The sequence below is a fragment of the Ursus americanus genome, chromosome 11 (assembly GCF_024610735.1).
Source record: "Ursus americanus isolate L20-20 chromosome 11, mUrsAme1.1.p, whole genome shotgun sequence".
NCBI classification, from domain to species: Eukaryota; Metazoa; Chordata; class Mammalia; order Carnivora; family Ursidae; genus Ursus; species Ursus americanus.
Genome location: NC_142137.1, coordinates 41,445,100 through 41,458,853, shown reverse-complemented (window position 1 = coordinate 41,458,853; position 13,754 = coordinate 41,445,100). Strand labels below are relative to the sequence as shown.

At 39.3% G+C, this 13,754-nt stretch overlaps 1 protein-coding gene across 2 annotated transcripts in view; it reads left to right on the top strand.

Moving 5' to 3' along the window:
- Positions 1-13,754, top strand: part of MTCL3 (MTCL family member 3) — a 55,283-nt gene that overhangs the window by 19,307 nt on the left and 22,222 nt on the right. For both annotated transcript variants that reach the window (XM_087865473.1, XM_045805586.2), the window contains exon 4: positions 10,598-10,669. In XM_087865473.1, coding sequence (XP_087721599.1) covers positions 10,598-10,669 — 72 coding nt within the window. The remainder of the gene's footprint in view (positions 1-10,597; positions 10,670-13,754) is intronic.

The following is a 13,754-nucleotide window of genomic DNA, read 5'->3' as shown; positions in this document are numbered from 1 at the left end:
AGAATTAGGGATGTCTGGTTTTGATTGGTCTCCATTTCTTCTGTTTCAGACAGTTAACGTTACATGTAAGATATAGTATGTTTCTTCATTGAATTCCACTGATACTGTTATTAAGGGAAATTTTTCTCAGATTCTGGAAGATGCTTGACTGTTAACTTCAGTTTCCAGTGTTACCGCATCTATATTTTTATCTTTGCCTTCAAGTATATTTTAATAGGGAGAAAGTGATAGCTTCATATTTTATTAGCCCCAAATTCTCTCTATTGATTAACAATGTAAAAGGTAAATTTTATTTAAAATATAATACCTTAGGAAATGAATTTGATTCATCTGCGATTACTTTCCATAGCTTCCTTAATATATGGAATATTTTATTTTTATTCCATTTATATCTCATGCTCTTAGATTCATGCATATATTCCCCCTGGGTACTTATTTATTATTTATAAAGGCACTACCATATGCGTAGCTATCAAGTTGTTCTCATATGTCTAAAACAGATGCATGTGCACGTATGTATATTCTTGAGCATTATATCAAGGGACTAAGTAAATTTATTTAGCCTACAATATGGTACTTGTTCTTGTTCAAATTAAAATTTCAGAAATTTAGTGATTGTCCATTTATTCCAAAATTACTTTGAAATGAACTAATTTGGTCAAATACAATATACTTCCAAAAGACATTACAATACGTCTTAATATGAAATAAAATCAGATTGTAAGATTTCTTTTTTTTTTAAGATTTTATTTATTTATTCGACAGAGATAGAGACAGCCAGCGAGAGAGGGAACCCAAGCAGGGGGAATGGGAGAGGAAGAAGCAGGCTCATAGAAAAAGAGCCTGATGTGGGGCTCGATCCCATAATGCCAGGATCACGCCCTGAGCCAAAGGCAGATGCTTAACCACTGTGCCACCCAGGCGCCCCAAGATTGTAAGATTTCAATGAGCATGTGTTCTCTAGTGATATCTATAATAGATTTCAGATTATATGTTCAGTGTATAGATAGAGGTTACAGAGATTCTGTTTGTCCTTGTGTTTTAGAATTCACTGAGCAGTGTTTAAGATATGCTGAAATTCCAGGACCTAACACACATACGTATATGCACATGTGTGCTCCAACACATATATACGTATATTCACATGCGCACATAGACATGCACACAAACTCATACTCATTTGCTCTGTGAAGGTGAACATACACAAACAAACAAAACACACACCATGAATATGTTATTTCATCTTAAAAGCTTGGGTTCAGCTCTTTGCCTTTTTAAATATACCATGTGATTTTTTTTTTAATTAAACCAATTACTGCTTCCCCTACTTTCTCTATCCTTAAAAATAGAAAAGGGCCAGTATCTCAGGAATTGTTGATTATTACTAAATTAAACCATGGAAACAAGATTTTTTTCCCAATCCATTTAAGATTTGCAGAGAAAGTATTCTATAATCATACTTTACTCATGATTTTTACTTACTTGGTATATGATAGAAACTGCAAAGATTATGATTGTCATGCTTTATTCATAAATGTTTTCAAAAATTTGTTATAGGAAGTTAACTCAGTCTCCTTTGCCATTTGTTTTCAAATAATTTCAACTATGTCTCTAGTAAATACCTAGTATACTTTAAAGGCTATCTAAGCAAAACAAAACAAAATAAAACAAACAAACAAACAAACAAAAAAAAAAACCTAAGCAGAATCCTCCTTAATAGCAATCAGGAAAGATACAAGCAAAGACAGAATAAAAAATCAAAACAATGTCAACAGAAGCGAGTGCTAAACCCACATTAATAAGATGAAATTTAATATGAATAAATGTGATGGCCTATGATGTGATTTTTTAAAAATGTACACAAATACAGAAGGATAGAAATATATTCATAGCTATTTACACAAAAAGAGGCACTTAGGGAGTTTAGTTGACCAAAAGCTAGATATGAGACCATACAATATGATAAATGCTTAAAAAACTGGGGAGTGTGTGTGTGTGTGTGTGTGTGTGTGTGTGTGTGTGTGTGTACATCCTGAAGAAAAAATTGCCTGCATTCCATGTAGATATAAAAAAGATGCATGTGCACATGTGTATTTTCTTGAGCATTATATCAAGGGACTGAGCAAGAAAAGTAGCTTTTCCAGCTTTAAAAAGTGTTTATTTAGCATTGACTGGATGGAAAGAAAGAAAGAAAGAAAGAAAGAAAGAAAGAAAGAAAGAAAGAAAGAAAGAAAAAGAAAAAGAAAGAAGAAAAAGAGAAACCACAAAGTTTGGAAGCCTCATAATTCAGAAGATAGGAATGGGGCCTGGGCTTGTAGGACAGAAAAGGAGATGGCCTTCTGGCAGAAGAGGGTTGACTTATGCCTGCAGATGTGGGGCTCCACCTCTGTGCGCCAGGTCTACCTCCCCACATCCGTGACAGGCATCTCTGTATCAGTATCCAGAAGGGCATCACTCTCGTTCTTAAGAATGAAAAGTTCACAGCTTTTTTATTTATTAATATCTTCTGGGAACAAATCCAGATTTAAACTGCTGGTCAGTTTCCTTTCCAGAATCTTCCAAGGTTGTTTCTTGGAATAGATTCATTAGTGGTGATTTTTTTTCCCTCTATTCTCCATTTTGTTCTTTTCCAAATTCGGGTCTTCCTAACTAACAATCAGTAAAAATTTGAAAAATCTAATCCTTACATTACACTTGAGGATTTTCTGGGTACAGCTTCCTTTAATTCTTTACATTTCAATTCTGAAAATTGACTTAAGTAGAAAGTCTTATAAAATTAAAGTTATTTTCTTCCACCGCCTGGGAAATTTATAGAAACAAAAGGACAATCAACATTTGATAAACTAAAGGTGGAACTGACATATAAATAAGAAACCTAAATCTAGGGAAGCTCTATAAATGTGTATACATCACTTCTTCCTGAAAAGAAAGAATAAAAGCTAAGTTCAAATGTGTTAAGTTCGAAAATGTGCTGAGCCAGACCCTATAATAAGCCTGTTAGGATGAACTTTATTAGCTTTTAACTCATATCACACCTTTGGTGCTAATTGAACACCTACTTTTATTAAAAGAAGCATCTGCAATCTGGAACTGAAAGGTGAGCCTTTATAATAATTTATTTAAAGCTCAGTTTTATTAAAAAATACTTTATGGAATCAAAATATTGACAAAGGCAGGAGAAAAATAAAAACAAGGAAAGTACATTGAGCTTTATTTTTTCCTATGTTTGAGAACCGCCTTCAATTCTCTTTCTTGACATTCTATGTGAGTCTTTTGCTTTTCTGGAATTTTGAATAGGGGATTTTTTTTCATAAATATCAACTGGAACTTTTTCAATTCTAGTGGTAAAAAATATTTGATAAATGTATCAGCTTTTGCTGGGTAACAAACCATCCCAAAATTTAGTGGCTTAAAACAATGATTGTTTATTTACTTAATTCTGTGGTCCTCTGTCTGGATTATTTTTGTCTTAATTGGGTCCCTGGATTTATTATGATTATTATTGGGTCCCTGACAATCAAGGCTCAGCCTCTGAAAGTTTGCTGGCTATTGTCTAGAGCCATGTGACTCTTTCTATCTAACAGGCTGTCCTAGACTTGTCGTATGGGGCAGCATGTGTCCAAGAGTGAATGAGCAGAAGTGGGCCAGATCCCTTGAGCGTAGCATCAGACTAGCATGTCACCTCCCCTACCACATTTTACTCCCACCACATTTTATTGCTCAAAGCAAGTCAAAGGGCCAGCCCTGTTTGAAGAGGCACAGAAATAGACTCTGCCTCTTAATGGGGCACATTGCAAATGGGCTGCCTATTGGGAAGGGGAAGAATACACCCAGTTTTGTAAAGAGTCTTAATGTGGAAAACCTTAATCACTAAAAAAAGTCTTAAGTCTAATATATAACAGATAGTGATTGGAGCCCAAATGTCAGTTGCCTTTATGCCCATAATTTCCAGACTATTTTTTGTAGACCTTTGGTGAGTGATATGACATGGAAAATGACTTAGTCCACATCAGAGTAATCACATTGATGTTTCTCCAAGGCTAGGGAAAGTGAAAGAGTTGGGAGGGTCACTGACTTGGTCTCTCCATGACTGAGAGCGGAGAGAGAGCACTTTTTTTTTTTTTAAGAATTTTATTTATTTTTTCATCAGAGAGAAAACACAAACAGGGGGAATGGCAGGCAGAGGAAGAAGAAGGCTCCCTGCTGAGCAAGGAGTCTCACGCAGGGCTTGATCCCAGGACCCTGGGATCATGACCTGAGCTGAAGGCAGATGCTTAACCAACTGAGCCACCCATGCATCCTAAACAGAGGGCACTTTTAGAAAACAACTTGGAAAAGAGTCCCCATGACCTGGGTTTGAAGGCAGTAAGAGAAGCCCGGGCTCTGGAGACTGTGAGGGACAGAAGAGAAACTGTGTGAGAGGAGCTGTTGAGTAGAAGCCACAAAAGCCGACAGCCCATCAAAGAGTGTTGGTACCAGATATCCTTGACAAAATGATTTTGAGACCCAGAATCTTAATTTTCGACACTGGGGAAAATGGGTTAGTTTAAAAATCAAGAGAAGGATTAGAGCACAGTGAAGGTATATCGTATGTCCTATTGTAAATACTTTTCAGCTCATACTTTTTTTTGCTCTTCAGACTTTTTCTGTATAAAACGATGAGACATTTTTATTTTTACAAGCTTTAAATGGACTTTTATTTATGTGTTTGTTTTGACCTTCTACCAACTGCTTGGGTTAGAATGCTTCAAAAAACAAATCTATGTAAGAAGGAAGGTCCAAGGGGTCATTTCTTCATTCAGTTGATGTCTGAGCAATGACCTTATACCAGGTGGACTTCTAACAAAGAATCAAAGTTCCTGTGTGGGTAGAGCTCACGTTCTAGAATGAGGAATAGACAGGAATCAACTACACACGTCAGAGAGTGAAAGGAGCTATGGAGAAGAATAAGGCAGGGTTGGAAGACAAGAGTGCACGGAGCAAGGGAGTAGAGGAGGTATTTTATGTAGTGTTATCTGTTATCTTATATGAAATGGTTGGGGAAGGTCTCCGATTAGGGACCCTGAAGGAGTTGCAGGGGTGGGTGTGAGAGCACAGGAAGGAAGAGTGTTGTGGGCCGAGGAAAGGCCCGTCTCTGGAGCATGCTTGGCATGTTTGAGGAACCACAAGACTGTCTGTGACATGAGCGCAAGGAAAGCAGGGGTGGGTGTAGTGGCTGACGAGGTGCAAGAGCTTGTTGGGGGGGGGGTGGAAGACCGACCTCAGGCAGTGGAAGGTGGTTCTCGGAGTATGTTGTACTCACTCTGTGAACTCTGAAAACACGCCTGGGCCTAACCGCAGAATCTGTTTTAATGGGTCTGGGTTGAGCCTGGTGAAGTCTTTAGAAAACATTCCCAGAATAAACCCAGTGTGTGATTGAGGTCTCCTAGGCCTCTGAAAAGCTCTGCTCTGATTCTGAGACAGAAAACTGCTGGACGATTTTGCACAGCACGGCACGACCTGATTATCCTAGCCTGCCTCCTTCACCCACATTCCCTTTGGCCCCCAAGGTCATGACTGAGTATAAAGCTTGGGATCCTGCCTTCCCCTTTTAAGGAAGAGTGGAGAATGTGGTCATGAGTGAGACCTCTGGGTGCTCATGGTGGCCCCTTCTCAGCCACGCTCCCTGAGAGGTGTCAAAGATATAATAGGAGGGAAGGAGGAAGACTTCTAGAGCCTCTCCTGTTCCCTTCAAAATGGGTTGAAGTTTGTCTTAGTCCATTCGAGCTGCTGTAACAAAACACATACGGGGCAGCTTATAGATAACAGATATTTATTTCTCACAGTTCTGGAGCCTGGAAGTCTGAGATCCGACTTGTGTCCTCATGGCCAGGTGAGGGCCCTCTTCTGGGTTGCACACGTGTATCTCACTGGTAGAGAGGGCTGGGGAGCTCTCTGGGGCTCTTTTGGTAAGGGCACTAATCCCATCCATGACGACTCCGCCCTTATGAACTAAGCACCTCCCAAAGGCCCCACCTCCAAATACCATCACACAGGACATTAGGATTTCAACATATGAATTTTGGGGGGGTAAAGTGGGGGGGGGACATAAACATTCAGATTCAGACGGCAGCAGAGCCAGAGTTCCTGCCTCTTTCAGTTTTCCTCCAGCCTTTGTTGGAAATCCGCATGCCTCTTTCCCAACGTTGCCCTAGATTTAGAGGATGACTGTGAGTGTGTGTGTCACTGCTGGTGAGTCCTATGTTGAAATAGAAAAATATATTGCTCGTGCGTAATGTACGTAAACTAAGGCCCCAAGCCCATGCTGCGTTGTGTCACTGCTCAGAAATAATCCGAGCCTTTTCGTCCTTTGAAGTTACATTATAATGTAATTATTCAAAACAAGAACACAGAAGTTGGATAACTTACACCCTGACTCTAACACTTACGGGCTCACTGGTTTCTCCTTTGTGTGCTTCAGATAATTGGGTCAACCTTCTAAGTCTGTTGTAAAATCAAACGACTAGTTACATAGTAAGCAATTAAAAATGTGCATGACACAACAGTTAGTGCTCAATATATCCTAGATATTAGTACAGCTATAGTTTCCTTCCTGATTTCATCACAGGACAAATGGGTCTCTTAGCAAACACATAGGAGACTATTATACATGTCATGACTTTCAGTGCCATGTTAGACAGGCTTTTCTCTGTTGTTTAATTGCTGAAAACATAAAGATCCTACATATTAAGAAGTGGACTAAATTTCAAATGAGGGAAAAAAGGCCGTCTCAAAATACTTTTAGAACAGGAACAATCCACTTTCTTTAATTGTTGTACAAGCGTGTGTTTTTGGAAAAACCCTTTAATTCCTGGCCTTGACATGGATGAAAAAGAATAGCATCCTCTTTTTGGACTAGTTGAGGGTGGGAAGGAAAAGAATTAAGATGTGGTCAAGAAGACATGCTTTCAACACATTTATCTAGAGAACCATCTGAAGCTCCTACTTTGAGAACAAAGATGAAGATGTGAGATTTAGTTCTGGAGTCCCAGACCACTTCCCTGAAGAGATTCCTGGATTTCGTGCATGCAGGTGGGGCAGGATAACGCGGGTGGGGGACAGTTGGTGATGAACGTTTACACTCACAAGAAAGAGACTGGACTTACACTAGTTTCCCAACTTTCTCTACCCAAGATGAGTCCTATCTGTTTTATTGGAGTCAGAAAGTTAATAAAAACTTACTGGAATATGAAAAGATGATTAAATATGTATTGACAATTTAAATGTGATACTTGGAAGTACTTGTCTTAGAGGTGCCTTACGCTCAGTTTACCTTTATTCAAGGAGCAATCTTTTTTCAGAGCTTTGGGTTTAACACCTCGCTTGAGTGATATTCAAATAAGAGTAAAATAGAAAACGCCTCTTAGGAAAGGATGGCCTGGTTTCAGCCTTTCTCCGATATTAATTTAGAGGGCTCATTTTAACATTGCCCACAGGATAAAGTCTAAATTTCTCAGCTGCACAAGCTGACCTCAGTGCTTTAGAAGTGTCTCCTCTGCCTGAGCTCTGTGGCGTCTCTACCTCCATTACTTCTTGTCTGAAGTCTCTGAGTCTATAAAGGCTCCCCTATTCCCCTGAGCTTTTGCTGCTGCTTTTATTCGGTTTTATTTTTGTTGAAATTGTGTACATCCTTCAAAGATCAGCCATCTCAGATGATTTCCTCTGATCTCTTCAGATCTGGAATCATAGTTGCCTCTTTGTCCTCTCAATCTTCTGTTTGTTCTTCATTCATTGCCCTTCATTAATTCTGTCTACTGTTAAAGCTAATTATCCGCATTCTCTTAACCATCATAAACAGCTCTTTGGTGGGGAGGAGAGTAAAATATTCCTCAGTCACATTTGTATAACCATATAGTATCATACATATGCCAGAACTCAACAAATATCAATGGAATGAATGAAAAATAAAGACCCCCCTCAAAAAAGCTCTCAGAATCTTAGAACATACTTTCCCTCATTTCCCTTGCGTGATGTCCCTTTACCTCATGGCCGTTTGGACTTCTACTTTTGTGTCTATGTATTTCTTCTACGACAGTTTGATTATGGACACTTTTTGCTTTCAACAGCCTTATTCAGTAGCCTTCAAGATCCGACTCATGCCATCAGTATCATATGCTCTTCTTACATTTTGTGGCAGACATACTGAATTGTGTCCCGGAAATGGTTTTTCTACATGGAACACTTTGTTTTTCCCTTTCCGCTCTTCTCTTCTTTGACCGGCTGACTCTTCCTCTCCCAGAATCAAGATAAGATGTTACTTCTTTCTGGAAATTGTCCCTAGCTCCCCACACCATCTCCAGCCCCAAGCTGGGTTAAGCCTTTCTCCTTTATGATCTAGTGTAATAAAGATAAAAAAGACTTGGGTCAAAACCTGATCCTGCTGCTTACCGAACACTGATTTTAGACCAGCCCTTCTCAAATTTTATCATGCATCAGAATCACGTGGAGAGCTTGTTAAATCAAAGGGGTGTTTTAGGGGTGCCTGCATGGCTCAGATGATTAAGTGTCTGCCTTCAGCTCAGGTCATGATCTCCAGGTCCTGGGATCAAGCCCCATGTCAGTCTTCCAGCTCAGCAGGTGGTCTGCTTCTCCCTCTCCCTCTGCCTCTCCCCCCTGCTCATGCTCTCTTTCTGTGTTTCTCTCTCCCAAATGAATAAATAAAATCTTTTAAAAAGGGGGGGGGTGTTTTAAGAATTAATTGAGATAATATATGTAAAATGTTTGACATGAATTAGTGCTCAATCATGGCCAGTTACTTTTGTTTTTACATTATCACTGCTTTCATCACACTGTTTTAAATTGCAGACCGAATAGACCACTTGCCAAGTAAATTAGGAAACTCACAATGAGCGGTGACTCTGCCGGTTTTATTATTGTTGTATCACAGGTGCCCTATAAAATGCATTAGTTAGCACTAAATGAACATATAATAAAATACACTCAAAATAAAAATGTTCAATAAATATTTAATAAAGTGAATTTGGGTGCTTCTTTGTAGGTAGCTCCTACACAGACTGTTCCAGAATTCCCTCGTTCAGCTTGCTGTATTTGTGGGTTTTCTTGGGGCTGCTTTTGTTGATTGGTTCCTGAACCACTTTTGGTTATGGTGAATCAGTCTTCACAGCCTTTGTTTCTAAGATTATACAAGCAACATAGAGAACATCTTTCTGTAAAGAAGTAGAAATAAACAAGCACACAGGCGATTCATTTGGCTCTGTGGTCTGGATTTCATACTGAATGGAAGCAGTTGCAACAATGTATTCCCCTGCCTTTTGGGCCTAAACCTTCGCCTGCATTTAACACTGGAAATGGGTTAGAAATTAACATGGGGAAAATGTAATTTGGAGTTCTTTGCAAATTCATGAAGCCTCCTCTTTTGGGAAGCCTCTTCTGCTTTTACATTCCGTCTATACCCCCATCCTCCTCTCTGACCTCAGAACCTCATATTTTATGAATACACTCACTATGAATATGTTTCATTAGTTCAGCAAATGTTTTATCCAATATCTGCCATGTGCCAAGTACTATTCTGATGGTGGTGATACCACACTAAGACAAAGCCCCTGCTTCACAGAACCTAAAGCAGGGCATTTACCAACTTGTACAATAATTGTTTGCTTCTCTGTCTCCCACGGTATATCGTGAGCTTCCTGATGGTGGGTGCACTATTTAATTGATCTTTGAATATCCAGTTCAATATCAGGTATATGGTAGGTATTCATACATATGGATTAGTATTTATACAGAAGGGCCCTCCTTGTTATATTGGTGCTGAGAAATGGAACAGAGTACCAGAGATCATGTATTGCGGGTCCGTGAAAGGATCTGGCGCGAGATACGTATTTTTTTACTTACAAAGTGTTGTTTGTCTGAATTTCAATTAGGGCCAATCAATACATAACAACCAGATTTCTAGCATCTCTACAAAAAGCCTGCATTTCTGTATTGCACCAATCAGCTGCAGCTAATTCCCACTCACCCTGCTCCTGAGATGGAGCCTGTCCTCTCCAGTTCTCTGGAATGATTCCCTCCTGTATTACACGTGTGCATGTGGATATGGGTATTGTATTTGTTTGCATAGATGTATGTTGAGGGAAGAGTAAATTCTTCAAATTCTACATAAACCCACTGAAAGCTTGTCTTTACAAGCTTATGAAACCCTGCCTTCAACTGGAAATACCCTATTCCTTTTTTTTTTTTTAAGTGATGAGGAATGCTAACAAGGAAAGGATTTGCTTTTGTGTAGAGTATGTAATATATTGGGTCATCAATCTAAATTTTATCCAAGTTGTTTTCTGCAGTTTCACAGTGGGTTTCCTGTCTTCCTCAAATTATTTAGATGATTGCCAGTTACTCTTCTACTGAGACGTGTATCCCAGTCCAAAGTAAAAATACATTAAAATTTATCTGGTTTGAATTTTTTTCCTTCTGTATGATTATTGAACTAACATGATTTATTTGGTTTGGTTTTGTCATATGACATTAGGCACTTCTAAAACCATAAAATTGGGTTAAAATGATAGTTTACCAAACTAATTATGTTCATGCTTTGTTTCAGCTGTCCTTAAAAAGAAGAGGAAGCAAAGATTTGCCAAAATCTGAAAAAAAGACTCAACAGACTCCCACAGAGGTATGTGGAAAGAAAATTTCAACTAGTACATCAGACTCCTCTCAATGTATAGAATAATAAGCTATATCTGTAAGTGGACATAGTAGCCAGATATACACTCATGTAAAAAAAAAAAAAAGTTTAATTATGCATATTCACTCTGTAGCTGTAGAGACAGGCCGTATAAAGCATTCAGCGTCTTTGCTGATAAAGCTAACGCCAACACCCCATTATTGCTTTTATGTTGTAAGCACATGGCAAAATGTCATTAGTACCTTATGTGTGCTGTGTTTGACAACTGTACACATACTGCTAATCTTCTTCACTCATAATTAATAAGGTCAATAGAATGGCTGTTCCTCTAGCATCAGGAATGAGTAGAGAAAGGAATGTTGTAGGAAGGGATGGTGAGGGGAGAGAGAGCCTTCTGATGAGAAGGGCCTAGAAGAACCAATTCTCTATGGCAGCGATTGGGGAAACAAAAGAAAGGAAATGCATAAAAATAAAACTTAGAAGATGCACTAAGGGGGGCCTGGCTGGCTCAGTCAGTGGAGCGTGTGACTCTTGATCTCGGGGTTGTGGGTTTGAACCCCACACTGGGTGCAGAGATTCCTTAAAAATAAAATCTTAAAAAAAAAAGATGTATTCAACATGGGCTTGTTAGGAACTTTAGAAACACAGCCACAGTAGACTAGCTCTGCCTTCAGGTTCAGCAGAATGCGCTGGTGGATGTTAACGAGGGAGATTTTAAAGCAGAAGAGGACATATTTGGGGGCAGAAGTGACATTATGGCTCTCCAAAAACACTTGGCTAGTTATTGAATGTTGCATGCGTCAGTTGGAATCTCATACTATAGCATACCTTTTTTTATTCTTACAAGTTGTTTTTTCATTAGAAAATAATTTTAAATAAAGCAATATTGAAATATCCAAAATTTGGAAAAGTTGATCTCAATTTTTTAAAAAACACAACATATTAAATGTTTTTTTTTTTGAAGATTTTTGTATTCATTTTAGAGAGAGAGCATACAAGTGGGGGGGGGCAGAGAAAGAATCTGAAGCAGACTTCCCACTGAGCACGGAGCCCAATGCAGGGCTCGATCCCACGACCCAGGAGATCATGACCCGAGCTGAAACCAAGAGTTGGATGCCTCAGCCAACGGAGCCACCCAGGAGCCCCATAACACACAACATATTGAATGTTTATCTTCCCTTTTCCTCTCTCTTTCTGCTCTGTTCTTGGCTAACTTTTCTCCCGGTACTGGCAAAAGGATATTGAGAAGTGTCAGCACTTCAAAAATCCTGGAGGGTCTCAGACCAAGATCATGACTCCATTTTGTATCTTTCTCGTTGTTCTCTTACTAAGTTCAAAGATGCTCAGTCCTACAGCTTTCTCACTCTGCCTTTGCCCTAACTGTAGCCACCTGTCTGTATGTATTTTGCTACAGATCATTTCAAATGTTGCCATCAGTTCTCTTCTCCACCTCATTAATGGAGAAGGGGCTATATGCTCCCTGTTCTAAAATCCTAAGTCAGCTTTAATCAGGAGTATATTTCTTTTAAAACTCACATTTGGCCTATTCTTATACTTCCTGTGTTAAAGTTTATTTATTTTTCCAACAACACTCTCTTATTCAGGAATGTTTAAGAGTTTGTTTCTAGCTCTGTGACCCTCCCACTCGATGTGCACGTGGGCACCTTTCTGCAAAAGACATCCACAGCCTTCGTCCGTGTCCCAGTGGGACCTTGGACCTTACAACAGTCAAGAAACACTGCAGTCCACGAGTTTTTATTTCATGGCCCAAACGCCTGGGAAATTTATAAGTGCGCTGTTGTGGCCGTTGAAGTCCCTGCTAGTGTTTCCAGTTCATTTATTTGCAGAGATTATTACCCGTAGTTTTTCAAAAACCCACGCCAGCAGATTGATCGGGACTGTCTTGGATGGGAGATCTCAATTATAAAGTAGTCCACAGATGGTTCTATTGCTCAGTCAAGGTTGAGGACCATTGATTCTTAGATTACTGCAAGCGTCCCATTCTATTGTTTACGTATTCATCTCCCATACTTGGCCAGGGCAGATTGTAGTCATGGGTCATGTTATTCAGCTTTGACTTGTCAGTGTCTAGTGTCTGATACTGCAACGTGTTCGATGTGCACTTTTGAATACTCCCTTGTCTCCTTTATCTAGGTTGAGCCAAATGAAATTGCCACCATGCTGTGATTTTGACCTATGCAAATGGCAGTTCCATGTGGTTCAACCCACTGTTACTTGTACAGCGGTGTACTTCATTTTATTTGCATCAGCTTCTTCGACGTATTATTTACATGTTGCTTCAGCAGCACAGTGACTTTATTTACTGAGAAATGGTATTGCACAACAATTAGGAACAGTGACATGCCAGTTGTATGGCCTTAGGTGACTTACTTATTCTTTCCATGCCTTTGTTTCCTCGTCTGTAAAATGGGATCATGATAGAGAGCTGTTGTAGGAATTAAATGAGTTTAATTTAGCATCTAGTAGTGGCTAAGTCAAAGCTGGGCTCAGCTCCCTTCTTTTGGCCCCTCATCATCTTTTGGTCCCCTTCTTCGCATGTCATTCGCATCTTCTTAAGAGTGAGTCTTCAACATACACAAAAATAAGAGACAACTTGCTTCACATCTGTAATATTTCTTTCCACAGCATTCACTGTGGAAAATAGGAGCAAGCATGTACTGCCCAGTCATTGTCAACCAGCACTTTCCATACCATCTCGGAGTTGACATTTTCAGCATTTATATACAGTCTTTCCATGCTCAGTTGCAAATGCAGCTATCATACTTAGGTGACAGGCTGAGTACACAGGGCACATTGGCCTACGGGGTTCTTAAGTTCTTTGTATATTGCAAAGACTTTTTTTTAAACGAATACAAAATAATTACCATGGTGCCCGTCATTCTCCTTTCCTCGTAGTGACTTTCTTACATGTAGTGTATGTCCAAGTCTTAAAATAAGGCTTACGTTTTCATTCCTTTAAGGCAGGAGAGTTTACATATACACGAATCAGGTAGCCTTCTCTTTCATGCTTGCTTAACATAGCCTGGTGAAGTGTGATTCTGCCCCAGTCTGT